This window comes from Stylophora pistillata, chromosome 5 (assembly GCF_964205215.1).
Source record: "Stylophora pistillata chromosome 5, jaStyPist1.2, whole genome shotgun sequence".
In the NCBI taxonomy this organism is placed as follows: domain Eukaryota; kingdom Metazoa; phylum Cnidaria; class Anthozoa; order Scleractinia; family Pocilloporidae; genus Stylophora; species Stylophora pistillata.
In genome coordinates, this window is record NC_142523.1 from 1,276,655 (window position 1) to 1,301,596 (window position 24,942).

Below are 24,942 nucleotides of genomic sequence, written 5' to 3' on the forward strand. Positions count from 1 at the left end.
TTTTGATTTATTCCCCCTAGCCTGGTAACCATGTTAGAATTTTAATATATCGAAAATGGCCTTACCTATTTATTACTGGAAGAGAGGCAATGTTTTCCAACCCTGTTTAAATCATTTCCTTTTTCAGGGACAAATCCTCACATTTGGAGGAGGTATGAAAACACAGTCATACAGTTAACAGAAAGTTCCTTTTACTTGTAATTTTGTTTCAAATTGGTTTGTATTGTGGTCATTTTGGAAACATACAGGCTGTAAGGTATTTTTCAGAAATTTCAACTTTGGAGATTAACAGAGGAAATTGAGCAAAACCCTATGTTGAATTTTAAGCAGTGTTATAATTCAATACTCTCCCAGTGATCAGCTGGTATTATTTGACATCAAGTTTATTTTATGGTTTAGGCTGAGTATAAATTACAAATCCATGTAGTTGGACACGTTTTGTCTCTACATGCATTGTGCTCTCCAAAACTACCTGGCTCATCTTAATCCCATATTGATCTTTAGGTTAGTTGTCTCTGATTTTGTAAAAACATTTAGGTATGTATCTTGTGGTGTTTGTTGTACTTAGGACTGTATGGTCAGTTAGGACTGGGAACCAACAGTAAGCAGACACTTCCAGTGCTTGTAGACACTTTGAAGAATGAGAAACTTTACTTGATTTGTTGTGGATCATTTGAAACTGTAAGTAGTTTTGCCAAATTTTCTTACTTTTTTTTTTTTCAGTTTTTGCACCAGTTTTGATACTTTCTTAAGCTGAGGAAAACATTTCTTAAAGAGTATTTTCTCTCCAGAACTTCAAAAAGTATTAATATTAAATAATATTAATAGTAATAGTAAAGTTTTCAGATTTATGATTAGGTAATGATGAATATTCTGTTTTCAGCTGGCTATCACAGAAGACCAGAAAATTTTCAACTGGGGAAGAAGTCCACACTTATTTAGATATTACATGGTGAGTGGGAAATTTTTGCCACTAATGTTATTGGCTTGATGTTAAAAATCACAGTTTCAAACTTATACCATAAATCCTCTAATAAGCCCCCTGGGGGGCTTATTTATTTCAGGTACTTGGGAGGGGGGGGGCTTAATAGAGGGGGGCTTATTTATTTCAGGTACTTGGGAGGGGGCTTATCAGAGGGGGGCTTAATAGAGGGGAGCTTATTTATTTCAGGTACCTGGGAGGGGTGGCTTATTAATTAAAAGGGGAGGCTTAGTAGAGGGGAGGCTTATTAGAGGGGGGCTTATTAGAGGGGAGGCTTATTAGAGGGGGGGCTTATTAGAGGGGAGGCTTATTAGAGGGGGGCTTATTAGAGGGGGGCTTATTAGAGGGGGGCTTATTAGAGGGGGGCTTATTAGAGGGGGGCTTATTAGAGGGGAGGCTTATTAGAGAGGGGGCTTATTAGAGGGGAGGCTTATTAGAGGGGGGGCTTATTAGAGGGGGCTTATTAGAGGGGGGGCTTATCAGAGGGGAGGCTTATTAGAGGGAGGGCTTATTAGAGGGGGGCTTATTAGAGGGGAGGCTTATTAGAGGGGGGACTTATTAGAGGGGAGGCTTATTATAGGGGGGCTTATTAGAGGGGAGGCTTATTAGAGGGGGGCTTATTAGAGGGGGGCTTATTAGAGGGGGGCTTATTAATTTAGAACTCAATAAAGAACTCAATTTTATGATCTATCTCTCTCAATGAACCTTGTTTTATTAGCCGTGTTATATTTTTAGCATTGCTCTGTAATTGCCGTATACCATAATTGTTCTAGTGATGCCAACAAGATAACATCAATCAATCAATCAATCAATCAATCAATCACCATAATCAAATTTAAATGACAAACTAAACCTAAAATTACAGTACTTGAATAAATTTATTGTACTTAATAGAAGCTTAATAGAGGGGGGGCTTAATAAATTTCTTCCTCTAAGGAGGGGGGGTGGTGCTTATAAGAGGATTTACAGTATGTACATTTACATTTAGACTACAGTAAGAATAGAGTTTCAGAGAGAATCATTTTATTGATGTATTTCAGAGACAGGAGTATCGATCAAAACGTTCTGCACAGACATCGCTTCCTTCCAATGCAGTATCACACAGATTACTGCCTGTGAGATTGGATTGTACTTTTTCATCACGAATAAAAGATGTGAGTTTCCACCATGCCAACTTGCAAAACATGAACTTATACCCAAACCTTTCATGAAAAGCTAATTAAGTGGAATTTGTCCAATTTAAGACACTAATATCTGATTTTCGATACTACTGTCCAACTTTAGACACTAGTGTCTGACTTTAGATGCTAGCATCAGACCGTTGACACTAGTGTCCAACTGTAAAAATTAGTGTCTGATTTAGACACTTGTTGTTGAATTTTGAATTTTGCTGATTTTGGACAGCAGAGTCCAATTTTGGACACTAGTGCTGATTTTAGCCACTTTTGTTTGATTCTGGACACTGGTGTTCAAAATCAGATACTAGTGTCTGATTTTGGCCTATAATGAGCTATGACCTATATCTGAGTGGAAATTTTCTGTTGACCGCCATATTGTTTAGAGGCCTTTGGTACTGAGAGGTAAAATTCCTTTATTGTCACTCCCTGTAGAGAATTGTTTCCCTATATGCAGTAACTCAACACCAACTAGTTTGCAATGTGGTTTGTTGTCATAAAAATTAATAGATAATCTGGTAATGTTTCAGGCCTAGGCTGGTGTTATTGCTTTTTTGAGTTTGAAATTACCGGTAGCTACAAAATTTTAACTAGTTTATTTAATATCATTCATTGTGTTGTCAGGTGTGTTGCGGCAATTGGCATTACATGGTAGTTATGGAGTCTGGTCAAGTTTACAGCTGGGGATATGATGATTATGGACAACTGGGACTTGGTGGGAAAACGGAACCACAGGTCTATCATTAGCTTAATCTGACATTTTAAATTGAAGCAATTTTTGATGATGAAACAAAGCTCTTAGTTGTACACAAGTCTTTATTACATCCATTTTGAAATCACTGGTGGTCCCTGTAATCTGATTGGCTCTAATTGGTGCGATTTATTCATGAATCGCACTATTTTTTGTTCTAAATTGCTTCATTTTACGCTTGACTGAGTTTTTGAAGCATGACGTCAGTCTTTCTGTTTTGCATACAAAATAAGATGTAAAAGCGTTTCTGGTTCCACGTATTATTTAAAGACCGGCTCAGTACTGCATCAGTAAAATATTTGAATTGACCAAGTCCCTGTATTTGGGCGATTTCAAAATGGATGTAAAAGTGGTAATATTGAACCTCGTGTTGTGCAATTTTGGTCTGAAATCATACTTGTGATTTCAAATCGAACGAGCACTGCGTGCTTGTTCGATTTTGAAATCACGCATATGATTTCAGCCTAAATTGCACTCCACTCAGTTCAATTACCAGTATTTAACACATATTGCAAAATTTTTAGTTCCACTATTTTTGGCCTATAATGAGCTATGACCTATATCTGAGTGGAAATTTTCTGTTGACCACCATCCCGTACAGGCCTGAATTTTTTTCAGGTCTGATTTTCACTATTGCTTAAAATTAATAGTGCTTTACTACGAAGGATCGTGCACATATACGTTCCACTATTTTTCTTTTTGCCTTCCATCAAGCTTCATATAGGCAAGGTGCTATGGAAAGCTGATGGGGGGCCAGAGTGGAGGGGGTGGGGGTCTTAGAAAAAGGTCCTAATATAAGTAAATTCTGACTGAAAAACGATCATGCACTGTCTTTTGCTCATTCAAACAGAAAAACCTATCAGCAACTATATATAATGTCAAATTTGAACATGTATGAAAGTATGAAAGTTAAAGTGTTTGTAATTTTTAAAACTATCATCAACTATCATAACTATTTTAACCAGGCTTTGACCCTTTAAATCCCAAAAGTAATAAATAAGATGACACTAACTTCTCTCTACAATATGCATACATTATACTGCAAACAGGTATCGAGAATACTCAAACTTATCAGGTAGAAGTTGTTATCACGATCTAACACTTAATTCTCGTAACTAATTTACAAAGGAAGTTGTAGCTGAGAGATGGGAGAATTAACTGTGAATCAGATCTTGGGAGTTAAATGGTTAAGAACCAATGAATCTGTCTAGGTTCAAACCAGATAATTTATGCAACTTTTCTTTGTGAGCTGTCACTAAATTTATGTATAAATTCTTTTTAAAAAGATGACCCCCAGACTACTTCACAAGCTCTCGAACAAGAGCATTACTACTGTAAGTGTTGGTGCAGAGTTTTCTGTTGCTATGGATACAGCTGGATATGTGTGGGTATGGGGGCGAGCTGACTCAGGGCAGGTAAATAAATTAAATGCATATTAGATTGTGAATGAACATGTGGTTCTTTTTTTTTTTAACTCCTTTTGCTTGCTCTTAAGCCTACTCCAATATAACTTTTACTCTCTGTGCCTTTACATTATTAAGCACATTCCCTTTACTATTTTCTGTACATTTTCTGAGGCGCTGACAAGGAGAATTGATTAAAAATCAAGAACTTCTTGGATTGGTGATCATTTTCTTTTATTCTCATAACCTTGATGTTTGATTCAGGGGTCACGGTTAGCTCAATTGGTATAGCGCCAGACTGTTGTGCGGGAGGTCAAGAGTTCAAATCCAGCGGGACCAACACTCAGGGTCTTTACATAACTGAGTAGAAAGTGCTGCCTTTGTAATAATATCTGCAAACGGTTAGACTTTCTAGTCTTCTCGGATAGGTACGATAAATGGAGGTCTCGTCTCACAAGCCCTTATATGTGATTTAAATTTGTGGGACGTTAAAGAACCCACACACTCCTCGAAAAGAGTAGGGCACTTAGTGCGCGGTGTTGTGGTCTATCTTTGTGCAGTGTCTATCCAGGGTGAATTGGGGGAAGGGGTGGTGCCTCGCATGGACCTTGTGTTCCGTTCACACTAACCCTTCCGGGTCTAGTCACACCTGGTAAAGTCGTTAAAACAAAACAAATAAAACAGATATTTGTAAGGAGAAATTAGATGTTAGTCACTCGTAGTGATTAAAGAGTTATCTCAGAAAATGAATGCAGGTGTCCATTATTTTAAAGTATCATGAAAAGTTGAATTATTACGATATTATGCCATCAGGTGATTTTTAGTACATACTTCCTGTTTTCTATTTTCTACACCTCCTTTTGATCTGATTTTAAGTTTGAGTTATTTTACTGTTAGCTTGGTTTAGATTTTGGTACCACTGGTGTTGGCAAGAAGGAAGTTTCTGTGCCTTGTCAGTTGACTAGTCTACCCCCTATGAATAGAAAGGCCTCCATCTCAAGTGAGGTACAATTTTTCAACTTCCATTTCATTATTTTTTTCAAATTGTTTGATGATTTTTTAGCCCTTAGATTGTCAATTTGAATAGTCAAACAAAAGATATATTTTTGTTGGTAATGTACTACTGGTATTACAAATAATTAATAAAGGGGGGTAAATTTGTAGAGAGACTGTGGTGCTGCAATGGTAGGGGCTATATATTACGAGATAATTTTATTTTACCAACTAAGGTGATAAATGTAACTTGGCAACCATGAAAATTTCTTCAGCTCACTTTTCGATCATCAGCCCTTTGTGATTCACTCTCAGACTGACATAGGGCTAATGCCCCAAAGGCCATTTAGATTATCTATTTAGTTGAGAAAAACCAAATTATGATGTATTACAAGTTTGTCATGACTCATCATTACTAACAGTTATTATTTGAGAAAAACCAAATTATGATGTATTACAAGTTTGTCATGACTCATCGTTACTAACAGTTATGAACTGCTTTTGTCAGCATTCTCTGAGATCTGATTTAAACACAGATGTGGATATTGTGTGGGACTTGCCAGATCTCTCAACATTTGGTAAGAGGAACTTTTTTGCTGTGATCTGTTTTAATTGATAAAGACAAAGATCATGAACATTTGTAATAGACTTTAATTGGTGATTTCACCTTCATTGTGATCATCCACCATCTTGTTATGATGCATTGGTTAACTTTTTTCAAACTTAACCCTTTGGATGTTTTATTTATTAATTTAACATGCATGGATGTGTTTGGGTTTTGGTATCAGGCAATAAATCAGTTCCTTATGGCAGAGAAGCTCTTTCCATTGCCTTGCGTCTATTGAGTGATCAGTATCCAGCACAGCCATTGATCAGGTATGTTACAGAATGCAGAATGATAAATTACCATAAATCCTCTTATGAGCACCTAGTAAATAAGTAAGTAAGTAACTAAGTATACTAAGTAAGTAAGTATACCAAGTAAGTAAGTAAGTAAGTAAGTAAGTATACTAAGTAAGTAAGTATACTAAGTAAGTAAGTAAGTATACTAAGTAAGTAAGTATACTAAGTAAGTAAGTAAGTAAGTAAGTAAGTATACTAAGTAAGTATACTAAGTAAGTAAGTAAGTAAGTATACTAAGTAAGTAAGTATACTAAGTAAGTAAGTAAGTAAGTAAGTATATTAAGTAAGTAAGTATACTAAGTAAGTAAGTAAGTAAGTATACTAAGTAAGTATACTAAGTAAGTAAGTAAGTAAGTATACTAAGTAAGTAAGTATACTAAGTAAGTAAGTAAGTAAGTAAGTATACTAAGTAAGTAAGTAAGTATACCAAGTAAGTAAGTATACCAAGTAAGTAAGTAAGTAAGTATACTAAGTAAGTAAGTAAGTAAGTATACTAAGTAAGTAAGTATACTAAGTAAGTAAGTAAGTATACTAAGTAAGTAAGTATACTAAGTAAGTAAGTAAGTAAGTAAGTAAGTATACTAAGTAAGTAAGTAAGTATACTAAGTAAGTAAGTAAAGGGTTTATTAACAGTGTTTCCACAGAGTGGCTCTTCATCTGTCACTAACTAACTAAATACATTATAGGATCAACTAAAACCTATTTAATATTTACAATCATAAATTTAAAATTCCAGTCTGTATACACTTAAAACTCAAACGAATTTAAAATTACTAAAGGCGTGCCTTTGCTCGGTTTTTTAAGTATTTAATAAATAAACGTAATGTAAAAATATGCAAGTCATCACAGGTTTTCAGTTCCTTTGGTAGATTATTAAATAAAATGGCTGAGGTGTCTTGAAAGGTCCCCTTTTCTAAAGGAACCTGTAGTCTAATACAGACTGATGAACGCAGCTCTCTACGCATAGGGACTTGTTGTAAGTTCAGGTGTGTTTGCCACTAATAAAGTGCTTCATTACCTTGAGGGGCTTATTTGTTTCAGGTATTTTTTGGAGAGGGTTTGTTAGAGAGGGGGGGGGGGCTTAGCCTATTAGAGGATTTACAGTACTAAGAAAGATAACCCTTTAAACCACTGTTTAAAATAAAGCGCTTTATTACTTTGGGGCTCTTTATTACCTTAGGGGGCTTATTTGTTTCAGGTATTTTTTTGGAGAGGGTTTGTTAGAGAGGGGGAGATTTAGCTTATTAGAGGATTTACAGTACTAAGAAAGATAACCCTTTAAACCACTGTTTAAAATAAAGCGCTTTATTACTTTGGGGCGCTTTATTACCTTGGGGGGCTTATTTGTTTCAGGTATTTTTTTGGGGAGGGGCTTATTAGAGAGGGGGAGGGGGGCTTAGCTTATTAGAGGATTTACAGTACTAAGAAAGATAATAACCCTTTAAACCCTAAGTGATCAGCATGTAATTTCTCCTTGTAGTAAAATTGCAGAATCATTCATTAAGATTGTGAGAATAAAGGAAGCTAGGAAGCTTTGGTTGTTAAACATATCCTTTATGTCAGTAACAAAGGAAGTTTTTAAAGAAGAGTAACAGAAAAGTTAGGTAAAGGTAAAGCCTGCTTATGCACCAGGTGGCCCAGGACTCAAACCCAGACCACTTGATGCAGAGGCAACCGCACTAACTATGAGGCCACCTGAAACCTCCAACAGAAAAGTTCAGCTTGGTATTGTTTTGAATTCACAGAATCTGGTTAATTGTGAGGCAAGTGCTCATGCCAGTACAAATTACTTTGCTACTCTGTTACAGTGTAACGTATTTGATCGTCTTTATGTCTTGGAGTAGCATCTTTATTTCACTCTTCTTCTTCAGGCACAGTTTGGATATCAGGGATTTTCTTGCAGCTGCAGTTATTTATGAAACTGTGGGTGACTGGCCACAGGTACATTGTACTGACAAACAATAATTACAAACCTTAAAGGAGCCATTTTTTGATCTTTGAAATCCTTACATATCGTGTAGAAAACTGATTTACAAGTAATGCTGAAGGAAACTCTAGAATAATGAAAACGTTTGATATAGGTAGAAAAATTTTTTAAAAAATCGTGTAGGAAAGATTTATGTAGAGTGTGAGGTCAAATAAAGTTGATTTTATTTTTTTTTTGTCATTAGGTTCTTGGCTACAGTTTAAGATTTCTTAATGATTGTTACACTTCTATATCTTGGGATGGAATGAGGGACAAACTCCTTTCTTCAGCTTTTGACATCCTAAATCATGTAATCAGGTAATGTTTTCAAGAGGTTATAATTATGTTAAAAGTGATTTCATTGATGTAAACTTATGCTATTGAAAAGAAATTGATTTCTGCATTTTGCATTCATCCTCAGAAAATTCACAGAAGCCCAAATGAATGATGAACAATCAACACAACAGACTGTATGGCTACTACAAGAGGTACAGTGCCTCTTTAATTCTTTTAACCCCTTAACTCCCAGAAGTGATTAACATGTAACTTCTCCCTATAATATCCATACATTTTACAGCAAACAGGTAATGAGAATACTCAAACTTATCAGGTAGAAGTTATTATCGAGATCAAGCACCAAATTCTCATAACTAATTTAGAAGGAAATGTGTGGCAGCTAGAGGGGAGAATTTAACAATCACTGAGATCTTGGAAGTTAAACGGTAAACTCTGTGGCTGTCATTCATTTTCCTGATCCATTATGCCGTGGTTGTTGGAAGGCTGGATATTGTAACCCACTACCGGTACATCTCTATCTTGTGAATAGCCCAGCATGTTTTGTTAATATTTGTCTCTTAGGAAGCAATTTATCTGTTCTTTGACAGGAAAAGTATATTTCTGGAAGCATTAAGAGTTCAACATACTTAAGGATTACTTGTGTTTGCTATTTTGTTATCTGTCATTTATTATTAATTATATAGTAATATGAATACAACTTATTTCTTTTTGTATCAACTTCCCTCTGCATTTAATCTGTTGATCATGTTTTGTAGGTTTTACAGTTTTGGAATCACAACAATCTCCCATTTGAGAGTTTGGAGGGTTTTTTTCTTGAGAATTTAGATATCCTTGGCTATGCTCTCAGCTTATTGTTGATCAGGTAATTTTGGTTGTCATAAATTATATCCAAAGGTCTACAGTTTTAGTTGATATTTATTTTCCAGAAAAAAAATTACCCATAATTAATTCACAAACCTTTTCATGTGCAAAATAAAGTTCATATAAAAAGGTGTATGATCTAATTGATAAACTTGTACATTAGTTTCCAGTGACACATTAAAATCTACTAGTGGCAAGACCTAAGCTTAGATTCCAACATAAAATTCTGCAAATTTAAACTTGATATTCCCTTATTAAAAAAAGTCAGAAAAGTGAATAAATTTTTTCTTCTTTTCAGTAATTAGCTTTTCAAAATTATTTTCATTATCATGATAATTTTCCCCCCTTATGATGTCCTAGTGGGTAAAGATGGATAGGTGTGGTTATAATGTAGTTCCCTTTTTAGAGACTAACAACATTGCCTATTCCTTTCAGAATTGGCCATTTTACAGTTGTGTACTTAGTTGCCAAGCCTTTGATTCAGAGTGAGACTGAAGGTGACCTTGTTGTGATAGAGACCTGTATCTAGTTAGCATGATAACAAAGTGATTTACATTTGAAAGGCAGCAAGGTTTGTATCATAACAAGGTCAACCGTAGCCTCACTCCCATTCAAAGGCTTGGCAACCAAGCACACACAAGTAAAATGGACTTGGCCAAAAAGGCATGAGACAATGGTACAAGAAAGTGTAAATGTAAACTAGAAGTACTCTACAAGTACTCTACTTTGATTTAAAGCTTGACCGCCATATAATTTTCACTTTTCAGAGATCATTTCCTTTCTTCACCAAACAAAGATGCTCAAGAGTCAGGTTCTGCAGAAATTAGTAACACAGGCGAAACAATGCCACCAAAGTTTAGTGTTGAATTTTTCAACAAAGTTGTAACTCATGTGGTTCATCAGCTACAAGAGGATGATTTGGGTGAAGAATATGCCTCAGATTTAAAATCTATTCTTGCAAGGTACAGCAGTACAGAGGATTCTACCAGAGCAAAAGATGGAATATTTGCCCAGCCATTTGCACAACTAGATGCAGGCATTCGACTACAAGACTTCCATGCAGCGCAGAAACACCTCTGGCAAGAGATCTTAGTCAATATCAAAAAAGATTTGGAAAAACATCCATATATTGCTTTATCCATGACTGCTGCAGCTACCATAGCATCTGCGGCAGTTTCTCAACAAAGAGGGTGGACCGGAGAGGGAGAGTTGATCACTGAAGTACAACTGCAAGCTGATGTTGTTTTATTTACGTGTAACCATCATTTTCCAAGAGTGTATTTCCAGGAGTTCATTTTGCCAGAATTTCAGCAACGAATGTCAGAGTTGGTTATGCCTTTGAAGCATACCACGAAACTACTGTTGAAGTTTTACTTGAGGCAAGAAGGTTTCTTGCCAACGGCCTGCCCTATCTGTGTGTATAACTCCATCAGAATAGAACAGATGGAAATTGTGGCAGAACAAAGTGGAAATAATGAAAACATGCCAACCAGGCCCTGGGATATTTGATGTCAAGACAAGATTCTTGTTTTGTTTTTTACTCTTCACTGTGTCAGAATTTAAAAATTGACCTTGATCAAGTGTACCCCATGAAGTCTATTTATTACCTCATTATTAAGTTGCATTAGAGGCTGACTCTCACTTAACAGAGAAAAAAAATGAAGACTGGTGTTGAATTCAGGATTATCATAATTATCTTTATTAAAATAAAATTATTATTGGTGCAAATTTTTAGCTCAAAATATTTTTTTTAGCCTTCGGTACCTTAAAAAATCAGCAATTAATATTTGAAAGTTACAATTTATAGTTCAATTCTACAAATTAAAAGGTGACATTATTGAAATATTTTTCTGTAGGATCACACAAATTTATTAGAAAGAAGACAAGAAAGGATTAACATAATAATAATTTTGCATCCTACTCGTGAGTAGATTTAAACTAAAAGAGGTCATATGTCATTATTGTTGTATCTTTGTTTATGAAATAGTTGTTACACATCCAGTGAAAAATCATCATCTTATAGAGGCCACAAAATGTAATGATATAAAATAAACCAGGAGATACATAGAGAAAAGACAGCAAATTTACATTTACCAGTAACTTAGTAAAAGATTACAACTTGCAGTTACACACAATGTCTGTACATATGAGTTTGTCTTGATGTAGCTTTGCAGATCACATCAATCAGTTAAAGCGAGAAAAGAATATTAACAAGTATAAAATCCTCCATCGTGTTTTCTTGAGTACCCTCCATTTGTTGCTGCACTGTGGTGACTTTCTATGATAGGCAAAAACAAGTTTGAATCAGGATGTTATTCTTTATCACATCATTTCTGTCTTTGCAAGGGTATGGGGGTCAAACAGTTACAGGGCTTGACACTAACTTTTCAACTCACTAGCCAAGTGGCTAGTGACATCTTACATGTTTTTAGATGTTACAACAATTTCACTTTGTTTACTTGCCAAACTGGTGAGTGGAAATTGAAAAGCACTAGCCAAAACTGAATTTCTACTAGTCTGTGGCTAGTGGGCAACCGTTAGTGTCAAGCCCTGCAGTTACCATAAGTTTAAAGGGGGAGCAGTGTTGGCGTAGTGGTGAAAGCACTCGCCTTCCACCAATGTGTCCTGGGTTTGATTCCCAGACCCGGCATCATAAGTGGATCGAGTTTGTTGGTTCTCTACTCTGCTCCATGAGGTTTTTCTCCACGTACTCCGGTTTTCCCCTCTCCTCAAAACCCATCATCATTTGAATTTATTTAATTTAGAGTTTATTTGGATTTACACACGACCCCACAAGCTCTTCAGCTTGAAACATCATCGTGTCTAAATAAAGGTGTTATTATTATTGCTATTATTATTATTATTATTATTAAGGAGGTACAGAATATTTCAGTTCATTAACCTAAACAGGAACAAGAATACTTAACTCTTTCACTCCGAACATCTCAGTAGTAATTCTCCTTACTCTCTGCCATACAATTCTTATGATGTTAGCCAGAGAATTTGGTATTGGATCAACTAATAATCCCCTAACGGATGTCTTATTTTTTCTCGTCGCTTGTCAGTTTGATATTGTATTGATATTGTAAATAATTAAAGAGAAATTATTTCTTGGTAACTCCAGGGAATTAAAGGGCTAAGGGTAAAGTAGATTGACTCAGATTGAAGGTAACAATCAGGGGGAAATTTTCTGTGATGTAGCAAAGCTCCTCTAAATCTTACGAAAAAGATTTTAAAAGGCAATTACATATGCATACTTACCAATAGCACCATTTATACTGTGTATGCTCTGCCGCTGTACACTAGTGCTTTTCATCAGTGGAAGCTTGTAGAGATCAATTTCTGGTGCTTCTGGAGGAGGTCTGTTCTTTAAGACACGTCTACAACAAAAAAATGGAGGTGCGGTGGCCTCATGGTTAGTGCGCTCGACTCCAGATTGAGTGGTCCGGGTTCGTGCCCCGGCCAAGACATTGTGTTGTGTTCTTAGGCAAGACACTTTACTCTCACAGTGCCTCTCTTCACCCAGGTGTATAAATGGATACCGGCAATTTCATGCTGGGGGTAACCCTGCGATGGACTGGCATCCCATCCAGGGGGGAGTAGAAATACTCCTAGTCGCTTCATGCTACAGAAACCGGAGTTAAGCACCAGCCTAATGGGCCACTAGGCTCGTAAACAGACTTTTTATGACAAAAATGACATTACAGTAATTACATTTTGAGTTAAAATTCGACAGATGAGACAGGCTAATTGTACCACTATCTTACCCACTACAATTTAAGGAACATGACTATAGCTACCTTCCTCTCCACAAATAACTAAGTACAACAGGACATCAAGCCATGTGACACTGCTCTTACACAGAGTTTCATCCTTAAACTCCTAATTCTAATATCTGATTATTAATTCTAGCCTCTAGCTGCCACACATTTCCCTGTACATTAGTTATGAGAATATGGCACTTGAAAAAATTAACAACTACCTGATAAATATGAGTATTCTCATGATCTGTTTACCAGATAATATATGGATATTATAGGGAGACATTACTTCTTAATCAACAAAAAAATCCCTTACCCATGTGGTAAATTTGCTGTCTCTGGTTGAACTAAAGTCTCAGCCTTGGAATGAAGGAATTCTTGGTGATGGTCGTATGTTGATTTAATAACAAAATCCAAGCTGTCATTTGGTGCCTGCAACAGTATGCAAATTGAATCAGGAGCTCTGATTTTGCCATATAGTCCAACCAAGTTTCTCCAGAAAATTTTAGAGGAGCACAAAACATTCTTTCAGTCTCTTTTCTTCTCAGTTTTCAGTCTGCCATTTCTGAATACATGTAGTGGTACATGTATGCAGTGTCTAAATGCCTGGTAGCCACATTTCAAAACAAAAATCTGTGCTTTTCAGAAATTTGAAAGAACCCTTCAGTAGAAATTCTTTATAAATTTCTGACTGCCCAGCACTTGGCCCTTTTAAGACTGTGCCCCTCTGCTGGCATTTAGACTGCATGGCCAAATGACTAAGGGCAGCAAAAAAAATTTGTAGAGGTACAAAGGTTAGTGGTATCTGGGACTTGACATGGGAACTTTATGCTTGTTGCAGGAAGTAAACAAGCATTTGCTCCATTCTTCTGCTGGGCATTTAGACTGCACAGCTAAATGACAAAGGACAGGGGACTTAATCAGTAAGAAAAAATTTTGGAGGCATAATATCTAGGAGTTTACATGGGAACTTTATGCTTATTGGGGGAAGTAAACAAACTTTCAAATTCATGAGTAATTCACTTCATTGAGTTTCCATTTCTGACATATGACAAAAAAAGAGAAGTTGATGAGGTGAATTACATGTAACTCTGGTTTGCCAATGCTTCCTTATCACAAGTGTACATCTCTTGCCAGGTGAAAGATATTGATAGAAATAAGGCCAACATTAGCTTATCAAGAAAGATATTTTATGCAAAGCTGTTCGTGTAAACTTAAACAGAAATTACACCTGTGGATCGTGATGAAAGACTTCTCTCCTGGAACTCGCCAGCGTTGCTGTTTTGTTAAGTCTGTCCCACGGCGTTCCTTCCTGACCTCCCTGCATCAACGTTCCCTTCTCTTTTACCTTGATAACCAAATAAGAATTCGATAGTTGAAAATATGAGTACTGACCCTTAGCTATATTTAAAGATTTTTTCATAAATATCGTACATTATTTTTTTAATTTTTATTTATTTTATCTTTTCAATTAAGACTTACATCCGGAAAGATTTCCGTATAACCCCATATCAATCAAAAACAAAGCCAAAGTCCCATAGGTAATCTGTTGTTTTGCCTCTGTTTTCTTTTATCCAAGAATTGTACGCATAATATAATGAAGTAGCTTGCCCTTACATCCAGTGTAAACATACATTGTTTATAATCGCTGTTTACGATGAACTTTAAGGGACACTTTAAGAGATGAAATCAGTATCTGCGGAACCTGAAAATCGCTTGGGTGGTCAATTTAAGTATTCTCAGAATAGTTGCCATGCGAATTCAGAGCTTCGTTTGATAACGCTGGTCGTTGTTTAAAGGATATTAACAAAGGCTCTTATCTTTTTATAATACATTCCACGGGTTCTTGGATAGAAAAGAAGAGAATACATTCCTACAGTAGCAGTACTTTTTTTTCAACTGCTGGCGAAGCAACTCCGCATACTTAAAACTGATCCTAGTAACAGAAACACCTAAGTAAACATTTTGAAACTTTTGAGAGACTGGAATCGCACGAGAATAGACTACCGTGATTTGAAAAATTTGGGAGAAGTTTACCTGTTTTCCTTGCTGTCCATAAAAATCACTATCATTCTGAAGTCTTGGGAAAGGGTAAGGATTGCGAGGCATGTTGCCTTCCCAAGCAGATCGGAAATTTAAGCGACTGAGGTTGAGCTTGCTTTTTCAAGCTGATTGTCTGATGTGTTCTTCCATTCCGGCGCTTTGTGTTTCCATAGAAACAAATAGTTGTAAGAACACTGGGCTCGAAAATGAATCCCATCAATACCCGGGCCGTTCGCTCAACTATTCCTCCTCCCAGACTTCTTAGCAAGGGCAGTGTAATATGGCGGTGTAGAACACGTGTTAGATACATGGCACAGAATAACTTTATGTTTCATCCACGTAGGGGTTGAATTTGCGGGAAATTCTCTTTAGAAACATTGAGTTAAGATGGGTATCCAAGGATTACAGGAGTACGTCGAAGCAAACTGTCCAACAGCCTGCGATCAAGTTGATCTGAAAGCTGTTCTTCATGGAAAAAAAGTGACCAACACAAGCAAGCCGCCGGTTTTACTTGTCGACGCAAGGAGCTGTTTAAAACATCTTTATGGACCCACCATAGATTGGGTTTGTGGAGGACAGTGGAATGAAATGTTACGAAATGTTGAGAACTTCACAAGATCATTCCGTCAGCAGAATATCGAAATTGTGATTTACTTCGATGGCGAAGGCGATTCCTCTAAGTTGCATCAATGGATCAAAAATCAAAAAGAAAAAAGACAGTTAACAAGGCAAATCCTCAGTCATGTCATGAAATTTAGTTGTTATCCTGGAAAAAGACTATATTTTCCGCCACCCGTTGTGGACACGTGCCTTCGACTGGCATTCCTTAGCTGTGGAGTCTCTGTGTATACCTCTATGGACGATCTCCATAAAGAGATGGCGACTTATTGCCAAGGGGAAGGATTAGACGGTGTCATCAGCCATCATGCAGATTTTCTTCTCTTTGACGTTCCGAATTATTTTTCCGCCGATCACATTAAATTTTCCAAGAAAGACATTACAACGATGCGATTCCACCGAGAAGCAGTCCTCGACGAACTGAAACTGCACCACGATCGTCTAGGATTGTTCGCTAGTTTGCTAGGTACGTCTTTTATTCCAGAAGACAACCTTGGTTCATTTTATTGGAATCTTTTAGGTCCAGATCATCCTTTAGCAAAAGTTCAGGTTAGTCTTGATTTTTAATTTCATGAATGATTTATTAAATAACTGAATGTAATTTATTAGTAGAACCCTGGTGAAATTTTCAAAATAATAACTTTAGTGGCAAGTTTTCAATTTTTTCCTTTGGATGAAGCTTGAGTTGACTCTTTCTAACATCAGTCAGTTTCTTTAATAAGTTATTGATATTTTAAAAGCTATCTATTACAATTACTGTGTTTAAAATGAAATTCCCTTGCAGCCAAGAGTTATTTCATTGAAAATCTTTGATTCATTTTCAAGTGTCTATCACACTTTCCCCCTTTATTATTCTCTTAAAATCCAATAAAAAGGTTATGAGAAACGTGAAAATGATCACTATATGGCTACATCTTTGACCATAAAAAAAATTCATTCATGAAATATCAATGTGAAAAATTTGGGGGATCAGCAGAGGACATTTGTGTGGATACAGTATTTTATGACAATGATATAGTGTGGTCAAGATTTATTTACAGTGAAGTCCTTGCCATCAGCATGTTTATCAGACAACAAGTTATGACCCTACAAAATTCTGAGTAGGAAATGTTTATCACTACCAGAATGGTTAATTAAAATCTGATCTTAAGAGTTAAAAAAACAAACAATATCAACCCTTAAATTCTCAAGAGTAACAGGGTTTTAATTTCTCTAAACAGTATCACCTTCCCATCAAATTTAAAGGTCCTGAGAATAAAGGAAATGATCACCAATTTGAGAAGCTTCTGATTGTCAACCAAATTCTCCTTTCATTCCACAGTAAATGTACAGAGAACAGTGTGGAGAATATGAGTACTGATGTTAGGATTTAGAGGGTTGGATATTTCTAGAGCATCATTCTTCTCTTGATTATTGATTTTTATTAAATGCTAATCTGTCACAATTTTCAGGTCAAGGAAAAGCATCAGCCCATCTTCCCAGCAAATGACATCATCATTTCTAGTGTAATTAATTTTGTAAGGAATCTAGCAGATGTGTCAAACCTTCCATGGATTGCACGTCAAGTCTTCCGATCAGAAAATGTTGACCTGGCAGATATCACTGAAAAACTCAGGAAGTCAGTGGAACATTATTCAAGTCCTGAAACAGAGGAAAGTGTGGCGCAGTCTCCTGATATCGGCCCAGGTAATGGCGGTGGCAGTGAAATGTTTACAGGATGCTTATGTTATGTAAACCTAGCATTCTTCCAAGCTCACAATGTTCTGCTTTTTGAGTGGTAATCAGTATAAATATCATAGGTGACAAATTGCTCCTTAATTTTGGCACAAAATTTCAGCGTTAATTTTTAATTTCGCATGTGAAATTACAAAATTGCAGTGGTAACATCTCTTGTATCTCGATCAGAGCCAAGATGAGATTTAAGACATAAAGAAGTTACAAAATTAAAAGAAGCGGCCAAAAATTATTAACAGGCACGAATAATTCGAAAGGTATTTTTTGTGAAGAAACTCAGAAAATTGCGAACTTTAACAACGTGTGCTTTAAACTAAAACTATATTCTTCTTTATGTTCTCGGTTTTCGATAGAATAACCAGTAAAAACAATTATGGTTGTGAACATAATTTGTCACCCATGATATTAAAAGGTAATCAAATGGTTTTGTCATGAAATTAGGACTGGTAAGGTTTACAGAATATTTAACCGTTATTTTTCTGTTTTCATACAGGCCGCAAACAAAATGAATACCAGTATCAAAAGATGTGGCAACACTGGCAACAGCACCAGTTTGTTCCAAAACCTGCTACTCCACCACAAAAAAACACAGCAGTCATTGTAAGTAGAGTTCTATTGGTTCTTTGACCCAGTTCAAACATCAAACTTCACATTAGACAAACTAAACTGACAGAAACTGTAAGCTCATGTCAGGTTTGACATTTGAATTGAAAGAGTTTGTCTAAAAGAATAAGTATCAACCAACACCTGTCCGTCTGTTTTGGATGGATAGAACCTGTGAAGATTGACCTGGTAACAAATGTCAAAATTTTCATAAATCAAACTTTATGAGCAAATAAAAAATTGCTTTATTTGAAATCCTGTTGGCCAAAAGATTTGTTTTTACTCCTCTGAATTTGGTTTGAGGAATTATGGTTGATGTTTGACCCAATAGTTGGACTTTATCTGTGTGCGTCAACCAAAATTGCAATATAGTTTGTTTTGCGTCTTGTGGGCTTTTAAGTGCAAGTTCATTATGTGTAGGCTGGATTTTACAGTATTTGTGGACTTTCTTAAAAGTTTGTCATTTTACACTCTTTTACTTTTGTTTAGCTACCACAAAACAATGACAACACAAAGCAAATTCCAGATATCACCGATATACAGCAGAATTTATCCACACTTCAAGTTCAAGACTCCCCCGAAGCATCTGTCATGCAGACATTACCATTGTCACCCCCAGGGGACCCCCAAGACTTACAAGTTACCATGCCACCCCTTTCACCTAACCATGAAGGCTCCTTGCTGACCCATCCCTCAGTATCACCATCATCAGTGCTCCCTACCCCACCCTCCTCGTCTGAAACATCACCAATGATGTGCAAAGCTGGGAAAGGAGCTGCTAATCACACACCCTCTAATGACAACATTAAGGAAAGAGGTAAGTTTACTTTTGTCTGTGATGTGACAAAATAGTCATTAAAATTATTTGATGAAATAAATTTTATCTGACCTGCCTGTTTTAAATCAAGTAAAAAAATAATCCTTACTTCTAGACTGTGATTTAAGAAATTGCAGAAAAGAAGTCTGGAATGATTCAGGCTTCCACAAGATTCAAACTCATTTACTACTGTAGTTGGGTGCTTCCACCAACTCAAGGTTGAGGCAAACTTTAGAGGGTCAAAATGGTGTTTTTTTTTTTTGTATGAAAAATATAATGGAATGGTTTTATAGGTGATTAAGATTATACAACTTTGAGTCTTCCGATGTAGCCCTACTTTTATTTTGCTTGGGATGCTTGCTTGTGATTAAATCGTACAAATATCCTGCCTGACCTTAACTTGTGAGGATGGGGGATGAGGTTTATTTATGATTCATATTTCACAAATGGTTAAGGCCAGTGAGTGATTTAAGTTATGGAGGCATGCGAGAAGTTGCTAAGCGCAAAAGAAGTGTAAGAGTCGTGTGAGGCGATAGTCAAGTGCAACTCTAGTTTCTTGAGTGCTTAGCAAACCTCCTAAGTGCATCCATAACTCAATGGTGTACTCTGTGGCATTTACCATTTGTTTTATAACATAACATTGATACATTGTTGCAAAAGAGTTTTCTTTTATTTAACAAATCTTACATGACCAGAAAAACAAGCTCACGCAGAAAAATAGTCTTTGTTCACATTAGCAGTGTACACCCATGGGCAAATGGTGGATGCTGAATTGACCAATCATAGTGCATGGTTTACTTTGGTTATGTTATAACTAATTTTTTGTCATTTATCTGGAGGAATGTCATTAATTAACAATTATACACTGAAGTAGATGTGACTGATGGTGGATATTTAGTGAGGTGCAAAGTGGTGAGATAAATATCAACTTTCACAGACACATGCTGATGGACTGTCCTTGTAATTTTCATGTTCTTATCATAGAAGAGCCCACATTTAAAGGAGCAATCCCAGGTCTGTCACAGCGTGTGCTGGATGTCACTCTACAGCTTCTTCAAAATGGGAGAATGATAGAAACAGTTTATCAAGTTCTTACCAAAGCAGAGATCACAGTTGACACAACTATTGAAGATGAGCAGTCACCTGACCGAATGCCCTCGGCACTGCTCTTTCGTAAAGTACGTCAGAGGGTCTATGGAATCTTGTTTGACATAGCCTCCAAGAGGAAGGATGGAGGAGCTGATCTAAGCACCTTAGCAGTCAAGGAATGGTGTGTCTATGGTGGCAGGAGGTTAGATGATCCTGACATTGTGGAACCATTAGTACTTGACTGGGATGTGCCACCAATTGAAAGACTGTGGTTCAGCAAAGGAGCTGCAGCAGACAACAACAGGCTCAAGGCTTTCTTGTCGTGTATGATGAGCGACACACCCAGTATGACTCAGACGGTTATTGTGCCTAAGAGATTGGTTATCCTGTGCTGTGTTTTAAGGTAATTTTAGCCCTTTAATCTCTTAATACTGATAAGCATCCACTTTCTCCCAACATTTCACCCCTGAATCAAACTTCAAGATCATGAGAAGAAAGAAAATGACTGCAAACTCAAGATGCTCTTGATTGTTTGACAAATTTTCGTTTCAGGTAACCACAGGAAATGAATAGAGAACAGTATGGAGAACTCAGATACTGATGTTGGGTTGTAAAGGGTTAAAGATTCCGTGAGACAAAGGGTATCGGTTCCTTTCTAGAGGTTGTTAGACTTGGAGATCTGAGCACAAATCAAACCAAATCAGAGTTTTCTTATGCTTCAAAATAACTTTGGAAGAAACGATTTTGGGAAAAAATAGCCACATCTATTTGGTTTATCACTGTTTGCAAACAGTTTCTATCTGTGGGTAAATAGTTAACTCCTAAACCCCTAAGAGTGACTTGGAGATCTAATTTGTCCACACAAAAATAAGGAAAATGATCGCAAACTTGAAAAGCTCTTGATTTTTTAGCTAAATCCTCCTTGTCAAGTGCTGTAGGAAGAGTATGCATGCTGGTCTAAGGGTTCAAGGTTAAATGTCAGTCTGAAAGTATTTTTCTAGAAGTGATATTCAATGCTGATGTTTACGTGCGTCTTCTTTTCTTGTGTCAGATATCTCATGTCACACGGTCGTATGGTGTTGTCAGCGCGAGAGCTGGATGCTTTCCTTGCCCAATCCCTGTCTCCTCATTTAACAACAGAGTGCAATGCTACAAACTTGAGAGAGATAAAGCTCCAACGTGTAGACGCGCGTGCCGTCCAGCTTGCTTCCATTTTTATGCGCGGCGTTCAAGCTGCCATTTTTGCCAATGATGCTTGTGCGGTTCCCATTCCTTGGGAACTTGTTTGTCCTTGGAATTACTTTGATGGTAAACTCTTCCACAGCAAGTATCTAATGGTGACGGAAAATGCCTCGCTTCTTGAACTGTGTGATGGAAAGGTACAGCAAAACCACAAATGTTTTAGCTTTAGAGAGAAATGGTTTGGTCTTGATGTTAAATAATCCAGTCAAGAGTTTTCTTTCTTCAAAATTTCGAGTATCTTTTAACTGGAGATATTTATATGCTACTTTCTGTTTGGTATTGCTGTAAGGTTATCATACCTCCAACATTATGCCTTTACAATGATCTATGCACTAATTAACTCTGAAATTGTGAGAGATACATTGGCCCCAAGGTTAGTCAGGGTTTCAGCTAAGGAATTAGGTGTGCTGGTGAAATGTAAAAGATGGTGCCTCAAAGCTAGAATGCGAGGTTACTAAGCTTCCTGTCTACAAAATGGTGGACGTACAAAACGGTAAGAAGTCTCGATAAAAAGTACTCAAAAAAACGTTTCATTTCAATCAATTTACTTGACGAAGTGTCACTAACACTCAGGTTAGTCAGGCACATATTAAAATCTTTTCAAAAAGACGATAGCGTTCGGTATCGAACGATTGAAGATAGGTAACCTCAGAAGTGCACGTTGTGCTTTACAGAGCGATCTCCGGCCACAAATCTAGCCGGTGATTGCCGCTTTTTCATCTGGCCACTTGTCTCGTTGGTAGAGCTAACCTGCTGAACTAAGAATCCCAGAATCAAAATTTGTCTTGAAGAAAACAGTCATCTTTATTCTCTTCGTTTTCAGAGCGGACGAGTAGAAAAGCTCCAGAGAATGAGATGGTGCATCACTGAAGGTTTACCTCAAGACTTCAGTCTTAACCCTGGGTTGCCATCTGTCGGATTGTTGCCACATTTTCCAGGTCATCGCGGCGACGGTTTGCTCCCCACACCGGTGCCTTTTACTTTTGGCCCTGTACCGCCAGCTCTTCAAAGTGTTCCGATGCCGAACTTCTTTCCAGCTGGAGCCAATATCCCACATCACATGCAAGCGATGGGCACAAACCTGAGGCGTGGGCGCGGCCCAAACAGCAAGCAACCCGTATCTGGTCTGGGAGGCCAGCTAGAAGTGGCAGGTGTTCCTATTGCTCGCTGGTCAGGTAACAAAGCAGGGCGTGGCTACAGCGATAGGGATCGCATCGTGGTTGGAGGTCCATCTAGCGTGGAGATGGGCAGACCTGGCAGACGGGGCCGTGGGAGTCTTTGGGGTACCCGTGGAAAACGCGGCGGAGGTGCTGGTACCCGAAATGTGACTTGGGCAGTGGAAGTTGATAAAGAATATGACAGAAGCATTGGTTACGTGGAACAACCAGCAAAACCAAAGAAGACGACAAATATTACTCAGGTTCGAGAGGGAGGAGATGGTGGGAATGACATTCCCATCATGAATCGCGGACGGGGTGATGGCGGAAATGACATAGAGGCGCTCGTTACGGATGGATTAGCCACAGGACTTCCAGTGCACGGAGCATTACATGCACATAATCTGCCTGGACAGATACCTGGCGTGCCTCAGTCCCCACAGATGCAGTTTAACGGGCAGCCGTACAGTTCACACTCCCCAGAGATGACAGGTCTACCAGCAGGATCAGGTCTCGACAAAGCACCTGGTAGTCAGGTTCCAATTATCCTGGCCAAACCCGGCGACATCCCTGCAAGCTTAGGGAGGGGGGGTCGGGGAGTGAGTGTTGGGATGGATGGAGAAATGCCTCCATTTAGTGTGCAACCAGAAATTGTTGACTCTGGTGGAAAAGGAAGAGGTTGGTGGTGGGAAAAACAGCAACAGCAACAGCAGCAGCCACCTCCTTGAACTAACAATCATAGTCGAGTTCGCTAATCTCATTTCGTGCTCGATTGAGACAAAACCTGCTTTAGCGACGATATTTTCCTGCCAATCCACTCATGTTAACTCGTATCTCTTTAATGTACCATTTATTTTAAGGTGAAATCAGGGGTTTCCGTAAAAGTCGGTTATCGCCACCTGTAAGTCCTGTTACCGCTCTCTGTTGAGCCCGCAAGCAGGCTCTCGTGTTTGGGTTTCGCCTTACTGTCACTTAAACGGGCACTATAAGGGACCTTTAGCAGTCAAGACGGCAACGCCAAAGAAGACATAAATTGAAAAATGAATTTCTATTTTTAGTTGGAATTTCGAAAATGGCTGCATGTGTTGACCGTTTCTTACGGTGCCACGCCTCAATATCAGCATAGCCGTCGCGGCTTCCGTTTGCTGACGACGCAAATTTTGGTGATTTCTCGTTGTTGTTTTGCAGAGGACGGCTAAGAAATGTACAAAGTTTTAAACACACGTGCTGGTTATATTCAACCAGTTAGATCTTTTATTTTGCCACGTCCTCGTTGCCGTCCTCGTCGTGGTTTGCTAAAGGTCCTTGCTGCTTATTTCACCCTCGGAAGCTGCTTACGGAACGAGGTTTCGAAACCTGTTACATACGATAAGGATAAATATTTCATGAAATGTGCAATACTTCGTATTGACCACAGACGTTTGGTCATAATTATGCGCTCTGTTTACCTTTTTTCTAAGTTGGGCTTTGACGCAGTTTTCTTTTCCATGATCAGAGAATTGAATACTAAACAGTTTCATGATATTCTGTAGATTTATCTTGCCAGTGGTAAGCATTTCAACGTTTACATAATAATTTTGGTTTTCCAATCTTTTTCACATCAAGAATGATGGCACAGCGGTTTATTATTGGTGCAGAAAAGAACGAAAAACTGGCCGGCTAACCCACAAACCAAATGTAGGCAAGTTTTGAAAAGATATGATATGGCTCTTACTGGGAATCTGTCGAAAAAATTAGAATTTTTCCTTCCAATCACGAAATTAATACTATAGCCTGAATTAATTATGTTGCTATTCGTTTTGCCATATTGTTGTATTGGCACAGAAATTGGTGATATTGCCGTAAAAGAGTTGTCAAAGGGCACGTTATGTTTCTGTGGTAAAAAAAGAAGTCCTTTTAATCTGTTAGTTGCAGTTTAAAACTGGTTAGAGTGTGGAAGCCAGTGCTAGTACAAGAAAGGAGGGGTGGGTTGGTCAGTTTGTCAAGGAAATTGCGGACAGTCCACAGCGAGAGGTAAAAAGGCGCGATTTTACATTCAGTTGTCAATGGAATTTATGTGCTACTGACTTCTCAGGGTTTTGTTATTAACTTACAACTGGATTGAAATTAACTTTTTTTATTAAACGTGTTTTCGTATTGAATTACCCACTTAGAATTTTTCCCGTTGTTCACTCATTCCTACGCTGTTTTTCTTTTTTCCACTTTGACAGATTTAAAGTTCAAACGGTAAATATGTCAGGGGAAGAAACAGGATGGAATAGTGCTTGAGGGAACACATATCATATTTCCGTAGTTTTATATATCTATAAATACGACATCGGGCTTATGAAGTTACAGGGGCTTTATGAGAAAGGAGCCCTTGCTGGTTGTGGAATTCATGGGCTAAAGAACTTCGCGATAGACGCTATCAAGAATTGACCCCCCACTTCCTTGAACTGTTATCTTGACTTCAAAAAAATTAATTTTGTCTATCCTTTGTTACTTCCTTTTCTCCACTATTGCTGAATTTAACTCATATGCAAAATTTGCGATCTGTCTTCACCATCA

The 24,942-nt window shown here is 37.6% G+C and overlaps 3 protein-coding genes across 5 annotated transcripts in view; 2 read left to right on the forward strand and 1 right to left on the reverse strand.

The window, feature by feature from the left end:
- Positions 1 to 12,449, forward strand: part of LOC111330786 (uncharacterized) — a 32,513-nt gene extending 20,064 nt beyond the window's left edge. For both annotated transcript variants that reach the window (XM_088762171.1, XM_088762172.1), the window contains 14 exons: positions 128 to 152; positions 569 to 681; positions 884 to 952; positions 2,023 to 2,136; positions 2,782 to 2,892; positions 4,195 to 4,323; positions 5,209 to 5,316; positions 5,813 to 5,882; positions 6,093 to 6,180; positions 8,079 to 8,148; positions 8,379 to 8,491; positions 8,595 to 8,661; positions 9,226 to 9,332; positions 10,099 to 12,449. In XM_088762171.1, the coding sequence (XP_088618297.1) occupies positions 128 to 152; positions 569 to 681; positions 884 to 952; positions 2,023 to 2,136; positions 2,782 to 2,892; positions 4,195 to 4,323; positions 5,209 to 5,316; positions 5,813 to 5,882; positions 6,093 to 6,180; positions 8,079 to 8,148; positions 8,379 to 8,491; positions 8,595 to 8,661; positions 9,226 to 9,332; positions 10,099 to 10,840 (1,926 nt within the window). In that variant the 3' untranslated portion in view covers positions 10,841 to 12,449. The remainder of the gene's footprint in view (positions 1 to 127; positions 153 to 568; positions 682 to 883; positions 953 to 2,022; positions 2,137 to 2,781; positions 2,893 to 4,194; positions 4,324 to 5,208; positions 5,317 to 5,812; positions 5,883 to 6,092; positions 6,181 to 8,078; positions 8,149 to 8,378; positions 8,492 to 8,594; positions 8,662 to 9,225; positions 9,333 to 10,098) is intronic.
- On the reverse strand, positions 11,008 to 15,303 carry LOC111330778 (protein CFAP276). Its single transcript, XM_022935722.2, has 5 exons — positions 15,130 to 15,303; positions 14,324 to 14,440; positions 13,409 to 13,524; positions 12,593 to 12,711; positions 11,008 to 11,609 (listed from the first exon to the last, which is right to left on the reverse strand). The coding sequence occupies exons 1-5, from the start codon at positions 15,199 to 15,201 to the stop codon at positions 11,539 to 11,541; spliced, it is 495 nt and encodes a 164-aa protein (XP_022791457.1). The 5' UTR covers positions 15,202 to 15,303; the 3' UTR covers positions 11,008 to 11,538.
- A 91-nt stretch (positions 15,304 to 15,394) lies between these two features.
- Positions 15,395 to 24,536, forward strand: LOC111330797 (constitutive coactivator of PPAR-gamma-like protein 1 homolog). 2 transcript variants are annotated; one of them, XM_022935749.2, is made up of 7 exons: positions 15,395 to 16,302; positions 17,205 to 17,439; positions 17,981 to 18,087; positions 18,580 to 18,907; positions 19,892 to 20,399; positions 21,048 to 21,375; positions 22,062 to 24,536. In XM_022935749.2, the coding sequence occupies exons 1-7, from the start codon at positions 15,523 to 15,525 to the stop codon at positions 23,121 to 23,123; spliced, it is 3,348 nt and encodes a 1,115-aa protein (XP_022791484.2). In that variant the 5' UTR covers positions 15,395 to 15,522; the 3' UTR covers positions 23,124 to 24,536. The 2 variants fall into 2 exon arrangements, with proteins under 2 accessions (XP_022791484.2, XP_022791485.2); XM_022935750.2 differs by having other exon boundaries at positions 19,895 to 20,399.
- Positions 24,537 to 24,942: the final 406 nt, after the last annotated feature.